The sequence below is a fragment of the Podospora anserina genome, chromosome 2 (genome assembly GCF_000226545.1).
Source record: "Podospora anserina S mat+ genomic DNA chromosome 2, supercontig 2".
In the NCBI taxonomy this organism is placed as follows: Eukaryota; Fungi; Ascomycota; class Sordariomycetes; order Sordariales; family Podosporaceae; genus Podospora; species Podospora anserina.
Genome location: NW_001914858.1, coordinates 137570 through 156121, shown reverse-complemented (window position 1 = coordinate 156121; position 18552 = coordinate 137570). Strand labels below are relative to the sequence as shown.

Here is an 18552-nt window from a genome sequence, read left to right as displayed (position 1 = left end):
GGTTTACGACGAGAAATTTGATGACATCGTAGGCGCTGGTGATGTGTTTCACGAGCGTTTGCTTTTGGTGCTGTAACCGTCACATCGGGCGTGATGTGTCTATATCATGACGTTGGCGATGACGGATGTTTGACTCCTCTAACTTGGCAATCGGGGCAGATTTCATCCCATGTGCCCCTCAGGCAGCTCCTGTAATGGAGAAGGAGCACATCCGGTTGGCTGATTAGTTATTCCTTCTGGAATCGTTTATTTTCCTCTCTTTGATGGAAGGAACGAAATTGAAACAAGCAAACATGCTGCTTGCACTTCGGCTACTGCCGGTCCGGTTGTTTCGTCTGTGCCTTTCCCCAGGTGACTTGTTGCCCCACAGCCTCATCTAATCTTTTGCCTGGAAAAATGGGTTGTGCATTATGCGATCGATGCGATGACGTCGTGTAAGGTTAGATTGAGGTAGATGGTGGAGGGACTTGGATTCACTGTTGGGGCGCGGTGCAGGTGTTGTATTTATTTTCGCATATTGTTTGGTTACAACGGAGGGGTGCTGAATTGGATTAAAAGACTTGTTTGATGTTTGGATATCGCGGAATCGAAATGCTTCTTGACCTGGAAGTGGGTGTAAGGCAAAGAGCCGCGAACAGGTGGGGATCTAGGGGGTAAGGTGAGCTTCCTTCCCGTCGGGACAGTCTACGGTACTTGCTAGTGTAGTTGATGATAGATGGGGTGAGTAGCCAGAGAGGTGCGCTCAGACCCGGAAAAGTGTGCCTAACACTTCACCTACATCGATCATGTAGCCACATTGTTGAATGGGGCGTTAAACTGCTTTGGTCCAGAAAAGAACCGTACACGATGAGGACGTACGTATATCCTGTACATAGAATTCCCAGTGGACAGGGATCACCCAATCATCCCCACTGCTGGGCCAGCCCTATGGGTGTCCAGGGTCCTTCAGTGTCGCCCGGGCCGTGCCATCCTTGTGCGTCCAACTACCGTCGAGCACGGCGCACTCTATTTGGATTCCTGACCTTGGAAAGAGGAGAAGCGGTGGCATGGATAGCTTAATGGATGGGTTACGACGAATGTATGCATGGTGATCCAGATCCGGCGAACTAGAGTTGGCTGTTGGCTGTACGGCTTCCAGGTTGCATGTGAACTTCAGTGTGACAGCACTTGACAATTTGGTTGGTGGCCGCCGCCCACCGCATTTTTCAGCCCGCTGTTGAGGCTCTGTGGGAAAGCCCTGGAACTTGTCCATCTAACCTGAAGTTGTGGCTACCGTCTTCCAACCCTCTCTACACCATGCAATGCTGTTACCTCAGCTTCAGTAGCAAATGTCCGTGCCACCCCGCTGATGGGCTATGCGTGACAAGTGGTTGGCGGCGAATTTTGGTGATCTAGAACAATAGTTACCAGGCGACGACAGGTAAACATAGAAGAGAAGTGATTTATTATGAGACCAGTTTGTACATGGTAGTTTTGAATGATCTGAACAGCGATGAAAAGTAACCTGGTGGCTACTGGAGCTCCGCATCTATGCCAAACATGGGAAGAATCCCCAATGAGAAAATGCCAGGTGAACTTGTCACATCTAAGACAAAGGAAAGAGCCGCAATATTCCTGCATGTCACCAGCATGCCTCCACTGGTAGCCCAATCTTGTGTCCCAGACATCACCATGAAGATTGTGCTACCATGATTCAGCGGGAGGCCTAGGCTGCCGCACCCCAGAACCTCTCCAACCAAGCCCTAAATGACATGGGTTGTACCTGAACATCGTCGTTAAGATTGGGTGAATGGACGTGGTACCTTCCAAGGGCCGTCTGCAGGAGTCGCTGATAGTAGAAGTAGTAGTAGCCCCAATCCCCGTTCTGCCGGAGTTCTTCGACTTGTGCCTCGACCTCACGGTAATGGCGAGCAGTAAGGTTGAATGGAACTAGTGGACAGGTCAGTACCTAAGGTATTCAAGCACGATAAAGAAGGAGGGGCAAATACGAACCCCCACGAACATCGGAGCATGTATGAACCAAGTCAGTAACAGTCATCGTTTCGCCCCTCATGCGGTATTCTCTCGGCCAGTTGCTGATGCCGAGATCGATGGCTGCCGTGACAAATTGGGCCACGTCGTATACCGATGTGAGCGTAACACGGACTGACCGGCCACTTGGGTTGTTGGGGATAATCTCAGCGTTGCAGCCTTGAATATCAACAAGGTAGTCACTTGGCCCCTGAACTCCCGATCCTGCCCCGATGTGATAGGTCTGCAAGCCTCCTGGGGCAAAGCGTTCCATGAAGATGCCACAGGAGAAAATAGTGTATCGTATGTGGAGCTGTTCCAGCATCTCAATGGCGGATTGTCCGCCACGGTCCAGCGGGTCGTCAGTCGGTCGGCGTGACATGTCGCCCTCGAATTCAGAAGGGACGAAACGACGAACCCGAGCACGACGAGCAGCATCAATGAGATTGAGCTGCTCGGCGCCCGAGATGGTCGAAATGATAATATCGGCTCCCAGAACGGCGTACCGAAGATTCTCGATATCTTGATAGTCCACAACGACAAGCTGACAACCAGGGCATTGTTCATCCACCTCGGGCCGGGGCTGCTGATATGTTAGCTGAAAAGATCTGAAACACCACACACGACATTGGACTGACCTGAGTTGAAAGAATGAGAACAGAGTGGGTTTGGCTAATGTACTGGGCGAGAATACGGGCAAAGCCGCCAGCTCCGGCGATGGCCACTCTCATAGTTGCGGGCTGTTGGCTAGATCTGTTCTTCATGGCTAGAGCACAAGGACGTCGTGGATGTAGACTCGATTGTAACCGGGTTGTGTTATGTTGCTTGATATGCAGGTGGGTATGTCGCTGATGCTGCTGGTGATGCAAAGACAGATCTTCTACCGGAAGGGCAGGACAGACTAAGAGTATATAACTTATCTGAAGACATGTAGCTACGAGTTCGGTCACCACTCAGTGACGATACCCAATGACTCAGCCTCAAGTCCAGATATTGATGGTGTAATGGTCGCAGTTGTAAATCTTGACCCCATCACCAGTGGTTGCCAAAACAGAACACCCGAACGGATAGCCATAAAGAGGTACCCAGAGCAAGGCAACCAGGAAACACACTTTGCGCTTCGTGAGTTGAATGCGGCTTAGGTTCTTTGCATAACCCAGAAGCAAGCATGAGGCACCACAACCCCTTTCAGGGGGAGTAAGGAATTGGAGGTAGGCGGATATGGATTTGTAGTCCCGACTATTTGCTTCCGAGCCCCATGTAACCCACCATCTCGACATTACACCGTGAAGCCATAGGTTCGGGACCATGAGAGGGTATACGCAAGGGGGTGAAAATAGCAAGCAGTTGATCACTGAGCAAGCTTACATATACGGATTGACACCACACCTTGTGTGGTATTGGAGGGCGGTGAGAGGCAGGGTGATGTGGGAGGCAACGCCTGACTGGTAAATGAGAAAATACCTGAAATTCGGAAAGCTGGATACTAGCGTCCTGGTTTCTGATTCGATAGCTGGATCATAGTTAGTCGTTCCCAGTGGAACTGGTGCAGGCAGCTTCCAAAGAGATTTGGAAGGGTTGGGGGCCATGGTGCGGAGAACAGAGTGATTTCAAGAAATGATGGTCTTGACTCCCATTGAGACGAGTACAATGAGATAAGCTTCGAAAAAAAATCCTGGACAGCCGAGCAAATCGTTTGTGAACAGCCAGGTCGATGGGAGGTCTTGAAATGGGTCGCCAGGAACCGTACAACGTAGCGAAACGGCAGCAAAGGGGCTTGTTCACGGCTAGGCGAGGCAGTCAGCATATGTTCACACGGCATCGGGCCTGCGGGAGAGGATGAAGGGAAGGAATCGGCTCATCTGAATCGAGGACCAAAATGTGGTGCAAGAACCTGGCATTTGTAGACATCTCTGTAGCGACTGGCCATCCCAATAGGTCCATATGAATGTGTCTACTGGTCCGTTTGAGGCACATGAACCAAGCCTAGGTCGTGGTGTAGAAGAAACCGGACCTAGTAAAATCGATGAGCAAGAGAGGTTCCAAATTGAATCGTGGTTCCTACGAGCATTGCGCTGCCTCCTTGCTCCAGAAAAGATACCTACTGCTTGAGTGGAAAGCGCAATCGAGAAGGGTGTCGGAGCACTTGATGTTGAAAAGTACCAAGAGACAAACCAGCTGGACCAATCAAATGAGCATTTCATGCCAAGCCCAGCTTTAATTGCCCAAAATGGCAGCAACGCGACGCACACTGCAAGGAAGACAGCGAACAACAACCTCCACCACAGCTTCAATCAAGAACCGAAGGCTAGAAGAAGGCCGCTGCAGAATGTATCCTTTTTTAGAACACTGTACAGGTACCTACCCACGGCAAAAGACCTGGAGATTGGCACTCACCAAAGGTTAGGCAGACTTTGGGGGCCAATTTTCGCAGCCAGCACTGTTTCCCTTGTGGATAAAGCCTTGCCTCTGGGCCTTGTTCTTGGGCCTGAGGCACTACCTGGTACCTAGCCCAGCAAAGCTGCGTCTTCTATACGCATGACTAGCATCCAATGCGGTTGACAAATCGTCGTTGCCGGCCAAAAAACATACCTAACGGTCCGGTTTGTAATGTAAGCGGCGGAAATCCATAGCCAGTCAAAATGGACAATCTCAATATGGGATACCTCCCACGATGCGCAGAAGATACGGTCCGTGCTGCTTGGGAACGTGGGGGGGACGGACACCAAAAATATGGGGGTGCCCGGTGATGCTCCACTAAAACTTCACCGAAGTATCGTCATTTCTTCCTCCGGTGTAGTGAACAATATGCTTGGAAAGCTGACTGGATCAGGTTCTCACAAATCTCCAGCCTTCTCGATAGGCCGTTATGTTTAGGCCAATGAAGATAACTAAACTTCCAATGATGCAGGTTACCCAAGTTGGAACTCTTGAACTTTGCGATGGTCTCTTTGTGACCTTCCTGACTGGTCCAGCTGAAAAGCATTGACACCAGGGTAACTCGTTCCTGGCTCAATTCCTCACCTGTTCTTTGGTGTGGAAAGAGTCCTCAGACACAATGGGAAAGCATAGGACCCTAGACTCGCTTGAAATGAAGCTGCCTCGCAAGGAGGCTGTTCATGGTCCTTGATGATTTTACTGCCTGAAATTTGAGCACACGACAAGCACACAATTTCGGGTACTTTGCGGCAATGCAGCAACTTCACATGCGGGAAGAACTCTTGGCTCTTGGGTGTTCCCCAACTTGAAAGGTTTCCAGATCGGAGATCTCTACCTCGCGCCAGGCACAACATGTCTTTGGGAAAGCAACAAAAATAGCAACAATCACGAGGGTCTGCCAAATCAGAAAATTTAGGAAATGCCACCTGCATTCAACATCTCAAAAAAAACAAACTAAACTAGGTAATGTAGAGCCTTGCACTACTAACATCCGGTTCACTCTCCTAGGGTATCATCAACCGGTTCATGCTATTTCCGAATTCCATGCAATGAAAACGCCTGCTTCTCCCCAAATCATGATTTACTGCTTCGCCTCTGCCTGCTTGACAATGTCGTGTTCGGCTCCGCGTTGCTGAGTCTTGCCGGTGTCGTGCTGGTCCTGGTATTCAGCTTGCTTGACCCGGTCACCCGTCAGGCCGGCAATACCGCTGCCGAGGGTTCCAGCAGCACGATCGGCGGCACCGGAAACGTAGTCGTTGATTTGGCCCTTGGCTTCTTGCTCTTGACCTTGAAGGTTCTGCTCGCGGCCGGACTGCTTAAGGCTCTGCAGACACTGATTAGCACCCCTTCATAGTGACGAGCGAGACAACCTTTATTTTAGGAACATACCTCATTGCCGAGCACTCCTCCGACAAACTCCTTAGCAGCACCGGCAGTCTGGTTGTATGAACCGGCATTGCGATCGGGATGGTCCTTGGTCACGGCGCCGGACGAAGAAGCTGTGAAGCCGGGGAGTTTGGCTGTGGCATGCGAGGCATCGTACTCAGCCTGAGCCTTCTCCTTCTTGGCTTGTCCTTCGACCTGATCGCCGTTGCTGCCAATGATGGAACCGACAGCGTTCTGGACGGCTCCGGTAGCGGAGTCGACGTAGGACTTGAGAGTGGAAGTGTTATCGGTAGACATGTTGTTTGATATTTGCGATGGAAATAGTTGAAGTTGAGAGTGTTGTTTGTCTTCAAAGGTATTGATTGCTGTTCAAGGTGTTTGGTTGATGGAGAGAGAAGAGTTGTTGGTGAGAAAAAGCCTGTCTTATATTTTGCAGACGTCAAGAACAAAGCCAGGTCCGAAGCTACTGGTAGCTTCACGTCATTGCCTTTCTCTGAGCAGTTCCTTCCGCCGTCCACGATGTTGTTCTTGGTGTTTCAGGTTGCGAGTGATGTCATAGGGGTCATGGGATGGGCGGTGACATCATAGCGCGCACCCCGCCTGTTCGTTAGCGCGCCCGTAGACCCCTGCGCACCTACCAGCCTCAGCCCTATCAGATCTGTCTCGCGGCTCAGAAGCTCCTGAATCAGAAATGAGACTGTACTAATGCTCTCATCCTCACATGGTTCCAATTGATTGTGCATGCATCTACCGCATTCTCTCAGTTTGCCGTTGTTGCCAGCATATGAAAGTATGTTGTAGGATAGGTACACGATTTTAGCCCAACTTCATGACATCAGTGAAGCACAGTGGGTGTTGAGGAGCTGGCCATCTACAATTTATCTGTCAATTCAGGTATCCACTACTTCGAGCAGTCTGGCTATACAATTACAAAAGTACTTTACCGATAGAAACCCCATGGTGTCTTACCAATCGGCCCATAGATTTAACATGGTTTCCAGCTCTCCACCATAAAGACGAAAAAAAGGCTGAATTTCACCTCACGCGCTGATCAACACGAACAGGCCTCCTGCCGGGAATATAGTTTGATTTCTTCTTGAATCCGTACCCAGAGGAAAGTTGTTCATCTCGAAACCTCACAAATGGCTACCGTTCCCGAGCAGCGCCCCTCAGATCGACCCGACACGGCGGAACTAAGCAAATCACACATCGTAAAGAATATATGCCCAGTCCCTATATCCGGTTCATCCCGGCCTCCCGGTAACCACACTGGCGTGAGAACACGACGCAAAATCACACTCAATCATCAATCTTCCTAAAAGCTGTCTATTCCATATGCCCTGCATCTCCACACTCGCCCCGTAACAGCCACCCAACACCACCCCGATCCCATAATCCTCAGGCTCACTTCTTCCCTGTGAAACCCAGTATACGGGCCCAGCTGAGGGTATGAGTGCAGTTCTCTCCGATGCATACTGTACGATAGCGGCGTGTACACAGTAACTGCACCTAGCCAAATCACTCCCAAGGCTGACCTGCATTTACACAATTCGTAGTAGGATTTTCTGGCAACCATCTGGCTCGGCACACCAGCAACCTACCCTGCATGCCTTCTTTGCCGTCCACGATAACTTTACAATTTTATACGCCAGCTCTATACATACAACGCCTGACCACTACGTGGATTAGCCACAAAGGACGTCCAGTCTGAGCCACACACGTTCCGCCCCCCGTAAAACAACAACACTACCACCACCCAAATGTTTCGCAATGAGCATTCAACATCATCGAGACCATGTCAACGCCACCCCACTCCCAGGCTATCCAGCAATCGCGACCAGTCGTGCTTCTAATTTGAACAAACTACGGGCGTCCGAGAGTGACTACAATCTAGAACCATCTCGACGGGGGCGAGAACACACAAAGAAGATAAGGTCGGATATTAAGCAGCCAACTTCCATCCCATATACGACGATACATGTTCATGTCGTCAAGTCTGTCCTGTGAGAAATCTGGTCATTCGACGCCTTGGGTCAGCGATCAAGTCTCAAAGGACCGAATAGCAGGGGGAGATCGCCCAGTCAAAACACAAGTCGCAGCAAAGGGGAACGCAGCAAAGTCAAGCTCAACTCGGGACCAGTAATAGGGAGTCATTTCATCGTGAGGGTGCTGTTAGCTCCCCATGGTATCATTCTGCGCAGTAGGTAGATACACGTATTATACAGGTGTTGTGGTGGCTGCTGTTGCTTTTACACTCCCAGCCCGCCCAAATGAACAATTTCCAACGCAAGAAAACAGCCGCTCCATGCTTAGTGCTGACTCCACTCAATCGTGTTGAGGTCGACACCCTCCTGGACAAGCTCCCACAGAGGACTCAGCTCGCGAAGGAAGCCCACACGCTCTGTCACCGCCTTCAGGACGTAATCGATCTCTTGCTCCGTGGTGAACCGGCCGATACCGAACCGGATACTGGAGTGCGCACTCTCGTCGCTGTTGCCCAGGGCTCGTAATACGTAGCTGGGCTCCAGCGATGCCGAGGTGCAGGCACTGCCCGAAGACAAGGCAATGTCCTTGAGCGCCATAAGCAGGGATTCACCCTCGACATAGGCGAACGAGACATTGACGCAGCCGGGATAAAAGTGGTTCGGGTCACCGTTCTGGCTCGTGTGTTCCATCGACAGGAGACCGTTGAGTAACCGGTCGGAAAGGAACTTGATTCTCTGCGAATCATACTGTTTTGCCTGTTAGCTCCACCTAAGCAAAATATTCGGTTGTGTCAAAAGAGAAAGAAGGGAAGGTTTCAATCAGAAAAGGCGCTGTCTCTCAACAGTACAGTCTTGTCACGGACTTCAGAAAGCCATGCATGTATGAGCAGATCATCAGGTGAAACCAGGGGATGTGTATGTGTAACGCGAACCATGGAAAAAGTTGAGACATACCTTCATTTCTTCCTTTGCGATGCGGCACGCCTCACCAAACCCAACAACAAGGGCGGGAGCCAGCGTGCCGCTACGAAGACCTCTCTCCTGGCCACCACCGCTGATGATGGGGTCAATTCTCACTCTCGGCCGCCGGCGGACATAGCAAGCTCCAATTCCCTTGGGGCCGTAGATCTTGTGGGAAGAGATGGACATCAGATCAATGTTCATCGCGTTGACATCCAGAGGAATCTTGCCCACTGCTTGAGCAGCATCTGTGTGGAAGAAGACCTTGTTGGCCCGGCAAATCTTGCCAATCTCCTCGATGGGTTGAATGACACCGATCTCGTTGTTTACCGACATGATGCTGACAAGCATTGTGTCGGGGCGGATGGCGGCCTTCAGTTTGTCAAGGTTGATGAGACCGCTGGACTCGACGGGAAGATATGTCACCTCAAACCCTTCGTCTTGGAGATGCCTGCAGCTATCAAGCACACACTTGTGCTCGGTCTGACTGGTAATGATGTGCTTCTTCTTGCCGGACCTGCCGAAAAATCTGGCGACACCCTTGATGCTCATATTGTTGCTTTCCGTGGCTCCGCTGGTGAAAATGATTTCCTTGGGATCGGCCCCGATAAGGCTGGCAATATGTTGTCTCGCATCTTCGACCGCCTTCTCGCTCTCCCATCCGTACGCGTGCGTCCTGGAATGTGGGTTGCCATAAAAGCCTGTGTAGTAGGGCATCATGGCATCAAGCACGCGGGGGTCCAGTGGAGTTGTGGCCTGCATATCCATATAGATGGGCCGTTGGCCTTCATCCATTATGGTCGCCGCCTTCAGGACATCTGCGAGCTCGGAGTTAGCATGCTAGAGCCGAGATATCGAGTCGTAATGGGAAAAGACCTACCAGCCATTGGGCTGACATGCTCGGTCGAGCCATTCTCGGAGGTGATGGTGAGTCCGGATTTCTCCAGCTCCTTCCTGTCGAGACGGATGGCGGTTTCGGTTTGGACCTGGGCGTTATCCCGCTTCGACTCGGTCACATAGCTCCTCTTCTTGCCAGCAGTGCGCTGGACAGGCGCGGATGCTACTCGTGATAGCTGCTGGAGGCCATGACGGGGTGCAGCAGTGAGGGCCGACTTGGATGCCAAGCGAGATGCCTGTCTGATGGCTGATGGTGCAAGAGTTGCCATGGTACGAGAAAAAAAAGTTGTGCGAGATGTAGGGGAAGAAAAGTTTCCTTCTCGGTGGGCGGGACGGAGCTCCGATTTTGCGCATTCTCCATGCCCCATGGATAACCCAAATGCTGGGCGGCAGTCTTTTCGAATGATAATCAAGTGGCCAATCAGCGAAGACCTTTCCCCACGCTTTGTTCGCTCTGTGGCTGTTGCACGGCGCTGCCCCGCATTCTGCCGGTCACGGCGGTGGCGCATGACGAAGCTGAGAACGTTTTCAGGAATGACGAAGGTCGCAGAAGAACCGCATGCCGGGTGGGGCAGGTGTCTCTTAGCTGCGCTGCCGGTTCTGTCTGTCCCTTTGACACCTCTACTGCGTACATAGTGCAGCTACCTATCTCGAACTGAAGGCCTCCAATAAACTATCTGATATCATTTTCTTTTGGGTATCACCACCGGGCCCACTAATACATAATCCTGACCGTAATCCCCGGCGGGCAGTGACAAAACAAATTAGGGCATCCTTGGCTTGGCGAGAGGCTTGAAATCGGGTTTCGGTGCCGTTGCAGCGCCCACTTGGCCCGTCTTTCATTGGATTTCATCTGCCAAGGAGCTGGAGTGACGCCCGCTGAGCCCCCGGGCCATCGTCATCATCCGTCTCCCGAGAGCCATCATCAACCACAACCAACCTTTGTCGACACAGCCGCCAAGCTTACTCTTCCCATTCTCAACTCTCACACCGCCGGCGACGCTCCGTATTGCTTCTAGCAGCACTCTTAGCCCCGATCAGACCTTATCGAACGAGACAACAATTCAGCAGTAACTAAGAATGAGTTTCAGGGGTTTCCAGAAGGGCCTTATTCGAGTAGGTTCTGCCCCGCAGCATCCGTGTTTCCTCGAGGAGAGCTCTTGTGGTGATGAAGGAGGAGGGGGAGTATGATGCTGACTCTTGTGTTTCTGTGTTGCTTTAGGCCCCCCAACAGTTCAAGGCAAAGTTCAATGTCGGCGAGAACACCAAAGACCCCGTCTATATCGATGCCGAACGACGATTCCAAGAACTTGAGGCCGAGACCAAGAACCTCCACGATGAAAGCAAAAAGTACTTCGAGGCCATCAACGGCATGCTCAACCACCAGATCGAGTTTTCCAAAGCAATGACCGAGATCTACAAGCCCATTAGTGGCCGCATGTCGGATCCTGACTCGTTGATTGCGCAAGAGAACTTGGACGGCATCCGGGCGTGCGAGGAGTATGAGGCCGTTGTACGGGACTTGCAGGAGACTCTGGCCCCCGAGCTGGAGATGATTGACACGCGGGTTGTCAGACCGGCGCAGGAACTCATGGATGTGATCAAGGCCATTCGAAAAACAGCAACCAAGCGCGAGCACAAGAAGTTGGACTACGACCGACACCGCACCACCCTCAAGAAGCTCCAGGAAAAGAAGGAAAGGTCGGCCAAGGACGAGAAGGCCATGTGGAAGGCTGAGAATGACGTCGAGCAGTCGACACAGGAATTTAACTACTTCAACGATCTGCTCAAAGACGAGCTCCCCAAGCTCTTTGCGCTCGAGCGCGATTTCATCCAGCCTCTGTTCCAGTCTTTCTACTACATGCAGCTCAACATCTTTTACACTCTCCACGAACGCATGCAGCGTGTCGACATAGGATACTTCGACTTGACACTGGACGTCGAGGAGGCTTTCCTTGCGAAACGCGGCGACGTCCAAGAGCGAGCTGAGGCACTCTCTATTGTCAAGTTCAAGACGACTGGTCAAAGGCGGCCACCCAAGTATGGGCCTCCGCGACCAGCCATCGCGGCAAAGCCAGCAGCAGCGGGCTTGCTCACAGCAGGACCATCAGCTTCAGCCTCGACATCTGCGCCCTCGCCTTCGCCCTTCCCTTATGCGGCGACAAATGGTGAAGCCTCCGCAACCAAAGCGCCTGCAGTATCCTCTCTACGGCCAACATGGCGATCTCAGGAAAATGACGGTGGCGAACAACCACCCCCTCCATATTCTTCTGCTCCCGTCTCTCCTGCCATGATTTCGCCAGCGCAAAAAAGCCCAATGTCGCTGGCCGCCGCAGCCAAGTCGAAGCCCCCACCGCCCAAGCCCAAGCCAAAGAATCTTGCCGGCGCCTCGGTGGCCAAGGTGGAAACGGTAACGGCACTCTACGATTATTCGGCGCAGGCTGAGGGCGATCTCAGTTTCCGGGCGGGCGACGTGATTGAGATTGTATCAAGAACCAATAATGAGAATGAATGGTGGACCGGCAAGGTTCATGGGAAGCAAGGGCAATTTCCTGGTACGTTTCTATGTCCATCCAAGGACCGACTTGAGTGTTCGCAGCTAACCCTATTGTGTCGTTAGGCAACTACGTCCAGCTGAATCCATAGGCATTTCAGAGCAAATTGAAGAAGATAAAGGTTGTTATACCCAGGGAGGAGTAGACTGCATTGATTTTGTAATGAAGATGGAAGACCCTTTGGATGGGCGGAACCTCCGCGTATTGTACTACGCTAGAGCGTCAGCGGGCAGGCGGGATATCTCAGGTGGTGTAGACTGAGTTGATGAATGCATATCCAGGAGCTTTATATGGGTGTCTTGTTATTGTTGTTATATTGCTACATGTCGCAGCGATTAGCTGTTGCTCAATACAAGGTACCATCTTGACTAATAGACTCCAATTGGAAAGGGGTTGGAAAAGTGGAGAACCTCTGCTGTATGTCATGTCATGCCGTCAGTGCATTAGCTTTCAGTCTCCGTCTCAGTCTCATCTGAACATTTGGGATGAGGGATTTCATATTCGCGTAGTCTCATCTCAACACGGCTTTCTGATACGAGTTATATTAGCTGGAGGCGGTTCAACAACCTTAACAAACAGCAACATTGACCAGTCAAGATGGCCTCCGACACCGGCCCCAGAACGAACCAGGCAGGCCTTCCCTCTGCCAACCCGACCTCTTCTTACTGGCTTCGTGAACCGAATACCCTGCTTTTGGGACATCGATCAACACCAGATCTGCCAGAGGAAGCAGACATTGTGATTATCGGGAGTGGTATAACCGGTGCCTTTGCCGCGAGGTCTCTTCTGCAGGATTATTCCTGTAACAAGAAGGTTGTGATGCTCGAGGCGAGGGAGGCCTGTGGTGGTGCCACAGGAAGGGTGTGTGCCTGGACTGACTTATCTGATGAGTTTTACATGATAATTCTAACAGTTCCATCAGAATGGAGGCCACTGCCAGCCTCTCGTCTATGGCACCCACCCAGCCGTTGCTGCTTTTGAGTTGGAAACCTTTTCTTTTCTTGAAAGATTAGTAAGGGATGAAAACATCGACTGTGACTGGTATATCCCTTCTCATATCTCTTACCAATATTTCCCCCCAAACTAACCCCATCACCACAGGATAACCCTCTCCGGCGGCGTCCACGCCTTCATGTCAACCCCCCTCTTCCAAACTGCTGTTGCTCAAATCGACTCCCTCACCAAAACCCACCCCTTTCTCGCCTCCCAGCTAGAAGTAATCCTCCCAACCAACCCATCCAAACTAGCCCGCCTCAGAGCCCCCAACTGCCACGGCGCCATCATCCAAAAAACCGCCGCCTCCCTCTGGCCCTACAAACTAATCGCCCACATCCTCACCTCCCTCCTCCCCAACCCAAACTTCAACCTCCAAACCAACACCCCCGTCCTCTCCCTCTCCCCCTCCCCCACCTCCCCCGGTAAACACCAAATCCTCACCCCCCGCGGCACCCTCACCACCCCAAAAGTCCTCCTAGCAACAAACGGGTACACCTCCCACCTCCTCCCCTCCTTCTCCGACCTCATCGTCCCCGTCCGCGGCCAGATAAGCGCCATCGTCCCCCCATCCCCAGTCCAAACCCTCACCCACTCCTACCTCTTCGCCGCCGACCCCGAGAAGGGCCAACACGCACCGAGAGACGACTATCTCGTTCAGAGACCAGTGTTGACCCCCGACTCAGGAGGCGAGATGATCTACGGTGGAGGTCGTCGGTTGGCACTGCGGCTCGGACTGGGACAATACAACGATGATGAGCTCGAGCTGAAAGTGGCTCACTATCTGAGGTCGAACCTCTCTCCTCCGCTGGACTTGGGTGGAAAAGACGAAGAGTTACCCGCAACATACGAGTGGACGGGCGTGATGGGTTACTCTCGTGACTCTAATGCCTGGGTGGGAGAGGTTCCCTCCCACAGGGGAATATGGGTGTGTGCTGGGTACACCGGGCATGGCATGCCATCTGCTGCTCTCTCTGCCAGAGCTGTGGCGGCCCAGATGCTGGGTTTGCCAGAATCAGGACAAGGACATGCAAGACTTCCCGAGGAATTCAAGATCACGGAAGAGAGGATCAACAGAGCGAGACAAGGAGCCAAATTGGAAGACTGTGGTGGCTGGGAGGGGGCTTATTTCTCGGGTCCGGCTGATGGCGAATGACAAGGTCATCGTGTTACACCCGTCACATAATCACCACTGCTGGCACAACCAAACTACCAATATTAAACTCTGTTGTGCTGTATAACTCTCGGTCAAGCGGAATACCTAGCCAACCTCCCGAGTCACGTACTATCCATGTTTGATTCCTCTGCTGATGTAGCTGGATAAGTCAAACCGAAACGAAAAAGAAAAAGCAAATTGCGCCATCAGGACATAAAGTCCATAACCATTCAATGGATAACATGATTTCCTGAAGCTCCCCCGGTAAAGCTACCTCTGATTCTCCAAAGCAAACGGTAAAATAACTCATTCCTTGTCTATAGAACACCGGGTTCATGCTGAAAAAGAAGGATCGTAGCTATGTCTGTTTGCTGAGCTGAGATGATCGAAGTCAATATAATAAGATGGGGAACGGAAACGAAGGTTGCTAACTGTTGAAAAGAATTGTCCTGAGCGAGCGAGCTTTCGAAATGACAAGAATCGTATTCCGGAGCAAACGGGCATATCCCTCTTTTCGTCATCGTGTGCTTTATATGACCAATGTTTGTGTTTGCTTTTCATTATTCGTGTCCGGAAGTGTTTGTTCCTTTATCTCCGTGGCTCCAGAGGACTCTGCTACCCTCTTCACACTCATTTTGAATTGCTCCTTGAGAGCTGCTTCTTTTGACCTCCTCTTTTCCTCGGCTGCATGTGCTTCCAACGCTCCAGCTGCTGCTTTGGCCTGCCCAGCTACGGTCTTCCAGTCAGCAGTCTGCGCCTGTTGCTGGTATTGACGAACCACACGGTGTGCTTGACGCATTTTGCACTTCATGTGATAGCCAGGCTCATTGGCCTTTCGCCACTCCAGATACGATTCATATGCCTGCTGCTTCACAGGGTCATGGTCTCGTGGTTTCTGGGTGACGGGAAATACCGGTCGTGGTCCCTTGCCATCCTAGGCCAAAGGAGGCGGTGGACCGGCAACAAGAGTTGGACCGTATAGAGTAGGTGCTTGGAAGCTAGTTGCATTCGGCACGGCGGGCATAGGGGCTCTTTGCCCAGGAGGAATCGGGATAGGCTGAGAAAATCTTGGTCTGGGGGCTGGGGGAGGCCGCAATGGAGGAAGCGTGCTAAATACGGGGTTGGGACCTGGCATCTGGCTGGCAATAGGAGCGATTCCGGAAGGCGGGAAGGTTCCAAAGTTGCTGGGCGGAGGAGCGAAGGGTGGTGGGACCAACTGCTGCGTAACTGGATCAACAATGGGAAGAGGTGCCATTGCTATTGGTGCTACTGGTGGTTGGAAGGCCATCTCTGGGATAGGCTGTCCCGGTTCAGCCACCCACACTGGCCCTGTTGGAGGACCACTTGTCTGCCATGGACTACCTTGAAGACAATCGTTTGCCACAAATGGCACTGTCTGGGCCATGAAACCGGGATCTTCCAGTACACCAGGAAAGATATTGTTGAGTAAAGGCCGTGTCCGTCTTTTTGGAGTCCAGGGAGGGGCAGGATAAGCTGCAGGCGCGGGCTTGAAATCGCTCTTCACCCCTGACTTGAGGTCACCTTTGGTGACCGACTTGAATTCGGCAGCTGTGGGATTCAACTTGGTTGAGGTGGTTGAACATGATGTTGAATCTTCTTTGCGCTTCTGAACCGTAGGACCAAAATGCTCGACCGCCTTGGGCCTTGTTGGTTCTTGTGTGCCCTGCTTCATGAAATGGAATGTTGAATAGCCAGAATCGTGTGATTTTTGCGCCCATTTACCCTTCCCAAACAGCAAGGTAGAATCCCTTCCGAAAAAGGTACCTTCGCGCGCGCCCCTTTCCGAGTTGTCGGGCGTCTCCTCGCGCTCTTCGTCTTTGACCTTTGCGGCGATAATTGCAGGATCCACCACCTGAGCATGGCTCTTCGACGTCTCAGCATGATCAGGTGCTGTCGGCGGCTGGGAAGCTTCTCTTGTCTCCGTGGTCAAGTGTAGGCGGCTGAGTAGTGTCTGAAAGCGGTGACCTTCCGCAGGTGTTCGGTGATGTGCCCCTAAAGGCATCTCTTTCTGAAGGCCAGAGGTTTCAGAACTGGTTGAGATTCCAGAGTCATGGCTGCTCCAATGCCCCGATGACCTACGGTTTTGGCGTTGAGCTTCCTTGCTTGCCGCGACGACCTTTGGAGGCTTCCCACTCTGTTGGGACAAGAAGTCATCCAGATCTTTCAGAACGCTCTCTTCGTGAAGCTCGGACTTCATACGGCGTAAGCGGGCCTTGGGCTTGAGGAGCTTGAGAGTGGCCAGGATCTCGCCGTGTTCCCTGTTCATAAAGCAAGCAGCGTCTGGCTCTTGGATGTCAACAGGGGTAACATCCAAAGAGTACTTGTTGGGCAGTTTGATGATGTCGCCGTTGATGCTCACGTTCATTGGCTTGATGGCCTTAAGCCGCACCATCGTGGTGTTTTGGAGGTTCGGTTGGCACGCCTTGAGGATTGAGGACGGTATGCCTGACGACTCGCTGGTTCTCGTTTCCTCCCGCCTGAAATCGCACCCAGGAGCCGATGAAATGACCTCCCAAGCAATGCCGCTTGTAGGGTCCCTAGCATACTGGTACTGAGCCCTTGATCCAGTATTCATAGGCTTCATCCCCAGCACAAAGGGCGAGTAAAAGCCATCATTCTGGTCGGATGGATGTCTGCTATTCTCGTCTGAAATCTGCTGACGATTATCGCCGAGGCCAGAATCCGGCGCCATCTTTCTCCAGTCGGCTGAAGCCATCGCCTGGGCCTTCTCATCTGAAGGAATAAGATCGAGCGAACTTGTCTTGAGCCGAAGACCAGGAGATCTCAGCCGACTTGGCCTAGTGGTGGCCTGGGAGCCATGAGGCTGGATTTTGCTTGAGTGGCGTGGAAGAAGCATGTTGATGTTGGGAAGTCCGATCGGAGGACCAAGATTAAAATCGAGAGGAATGAGTGACGGCAGTAGACTGTTTCAATCCTTGGTTAGCTGACGTTGTTGCAGATATCCCCAGATGGACTCAATCCTCGGATCATCTCTCAATATCCTCGCCAAAAGAGGATCAACCCCCAGTGAATCATCAACTGAAAGGCCTGATTCATTGGAGAATGGGGAGCACCAAGTATGAGAAGACTTACAGAGTATGGTCAACCAGAAGATGGCCAGCCAGTTGAACGTTTCAGAAGCCTCACACCAAGTTGTACTGAGGCGAGATCGTTGAAGTTGTTCCAAGCTAGATGGTTGACGAACTTGCCAGGAAGCTTGCTAGTTGAGGAGAGACAAAGAAATTGTTCCTGCTTGTGGTCAGGTTGAAAAGACAGTTGCCTAGGAAGGGAGACGAGGGGTTTTCCCAGCCGCCAGGAAATTGGTCCTGTGTTGACAGCAAGATGTGACCAAAATGGCGAGAGCTATCCTGCCCTTGGCCCCGGAAACCAAGCTGATGATGTCGTCGATTGTAAAATTGAGCCAATAATAGCAGTTTGAAGAGTGGTCTTGGCTTTGAAATGCCTCCCTCCAGTGCAAAGCTCCTCAGTCTTCTCTTAAGACAACTCGCAGCCAATTTTACGCAGCCCAGGCACCCAGGTATCAGACGGGAATATTACGTGCCGAGAGACCAGTCCAAAACACAATAGAGACGGCAAAGAAGATGGGGAGGTAAGGTATCGAGCCTCTTTATATTGGCAATTGTAGTGCTCGGTCGTCCAAGATGATTCATGCAGTTGTGATTTGATTTCGATCGCTCGCTCGCTCCCAAAAAAACGCTCAGGTGGTGTTCACAAGGTGGAACAAGGCAAGGCCAGATTGATGAAGGATGCCGGTAAAGACAATATGTCACAATGTACCCAAAAAAGAAGAGAGGAGGCCGGGAGTGGGCAAGTTGGCTATGTAGGGCTGGAAATCCCAACTTCGCTCTGTGATGAATTGGTGGAAGAGAGGAGAGGAGAGAAGGTTTGGGAACACCAGAGCATCACTTTGCTGAGTCTGTCACATACCAGAGAAGGAGCTTCTCTGCGCTTGCCTACCCAGGAGGCGGGTCTCGGGGGGTATTTGACGCCGGTACAGCTGATCTTGGAAATGACCTTCCTGTTCATGCTCCCCAGTGACTTGGGAGCCACTTCCATTTCCAGTTCAAAGGAAATGCCCACGGCCCGGTGAGTAACTGCAAGCGCATGCCGGCTTCAACGACCATTTGAG

The 18552-nt window shown here is 51.9% G+C and overlaps 6 protein-coding genes across 6 annotated transcripts; 2 read left to right on the top strand and 4 right to left on the bottom strand.

Annotated features, from left to right (window-relative positions):
* Window positions 1-1683: 1683 nt before the first annotated feature.
* PODANS_2_450 (uncharacterized protein) lies at window positions 1684-2737 on the bottom strand (the record flags this gene model as incomplete). Its single annotated transcript, XM_001910754.1, has 2 exons — window positions 1684-1929; window positions 2003-2737. Coding segments are annotated over 2 exons (981 nt in total), but the record flags the coding sequence as incomplete, so codon positions are not given.
* A 2793-nt stretch (window positions 2738-5530) lies between these two features.
* Window positions 5531-6132, bottom strand: PODANS_2_440 (uncharacterized protein; the record flags this gene model as incomplete). The annotated part of the gene is made up of 2 exons (XM_001910753.1): window positions 5531-5773; window positions 5839-6132. 2 exons carry the CDS (start codon window positions 6130-6132, stop codon window positions 5531-5533), a joined length of 537 nt encoding a protein of 178 aa, XP_001910788.1.
* Window positions 6133-8144: 2012 nt separating this feature from the next.
* On the bottom strand, window positions 8145-10186 carry PODANS_2_430 (uncharacterized protein; the record flags this gene model as incomplete). Its single annotated transcript, XM_001910752.1, has 3 exons — window positions 8145-8567; window positions 8775-9598; window positions 9661-10186. 3 exons carry the CDS (start codon window positions 10184-10186, stop codon window positions 8145-8147), a joined length of 1773 nt encoding a protein of 590 aa, XP_001910787.1.
* Window positions 10187-10757: 571 nt separating this feature from the next.
* Window positions 10758-12323, top strand: PODANS_2_420 (uncharacterized protein; the record flags this gene model as incomplete). The annotated part of the gene is made up of 3 exons (XM_001910751.1): window positions 10758-10793; window positions 10900-12232; window positions 12298-12323. 3 exons carry the CDS (start codon window positions 10758-10760, stop codon window positions 12321-12323), a joined length of 1395 nt encoding a protein of 464 aa, XP_001910786.1.
* A 506-nt stretch (window positions 12324-12829) lies between these two features.
* PODANS_2_410 (uncharacterized protein) lies at window positions 12830-14381 on the top strand (the record flags this gene model as incomplete). The annotated part of the gene is made up of 3 exons (XM_001910750.1): window positions 12830-13095; window positions 13155-13199; window positions 13334-14381. The coding sequence occupies 3 exons, from the start codon at window positions 12830-12832 to the stop codon at window positions 14379-14381; spliced, it is 1359 nt and encodes a 452-aa protein (XP_001910785.1).
* Window positions 14382-14910: 529 nt separating this feature from the next.
* On the bottom strand, window positions 14911-17259 carry PODANS_2_400 (uncharacterized protein; the record flags this gene model as incomplete). The annotated part of the gene is made up of 2 exons (XM_001910749.1): window positions 14911-15315; window positions 15610-17259. 2 exons carry the CDS (start codon window positions 17257-17259, stop codon window positions 14911-14913), a joined length of 2055 nt encoding a protein of 684 aa, XP_001910784.1.
* Window positions 17260-18552: the final 1293 nt, after the last annotated feature.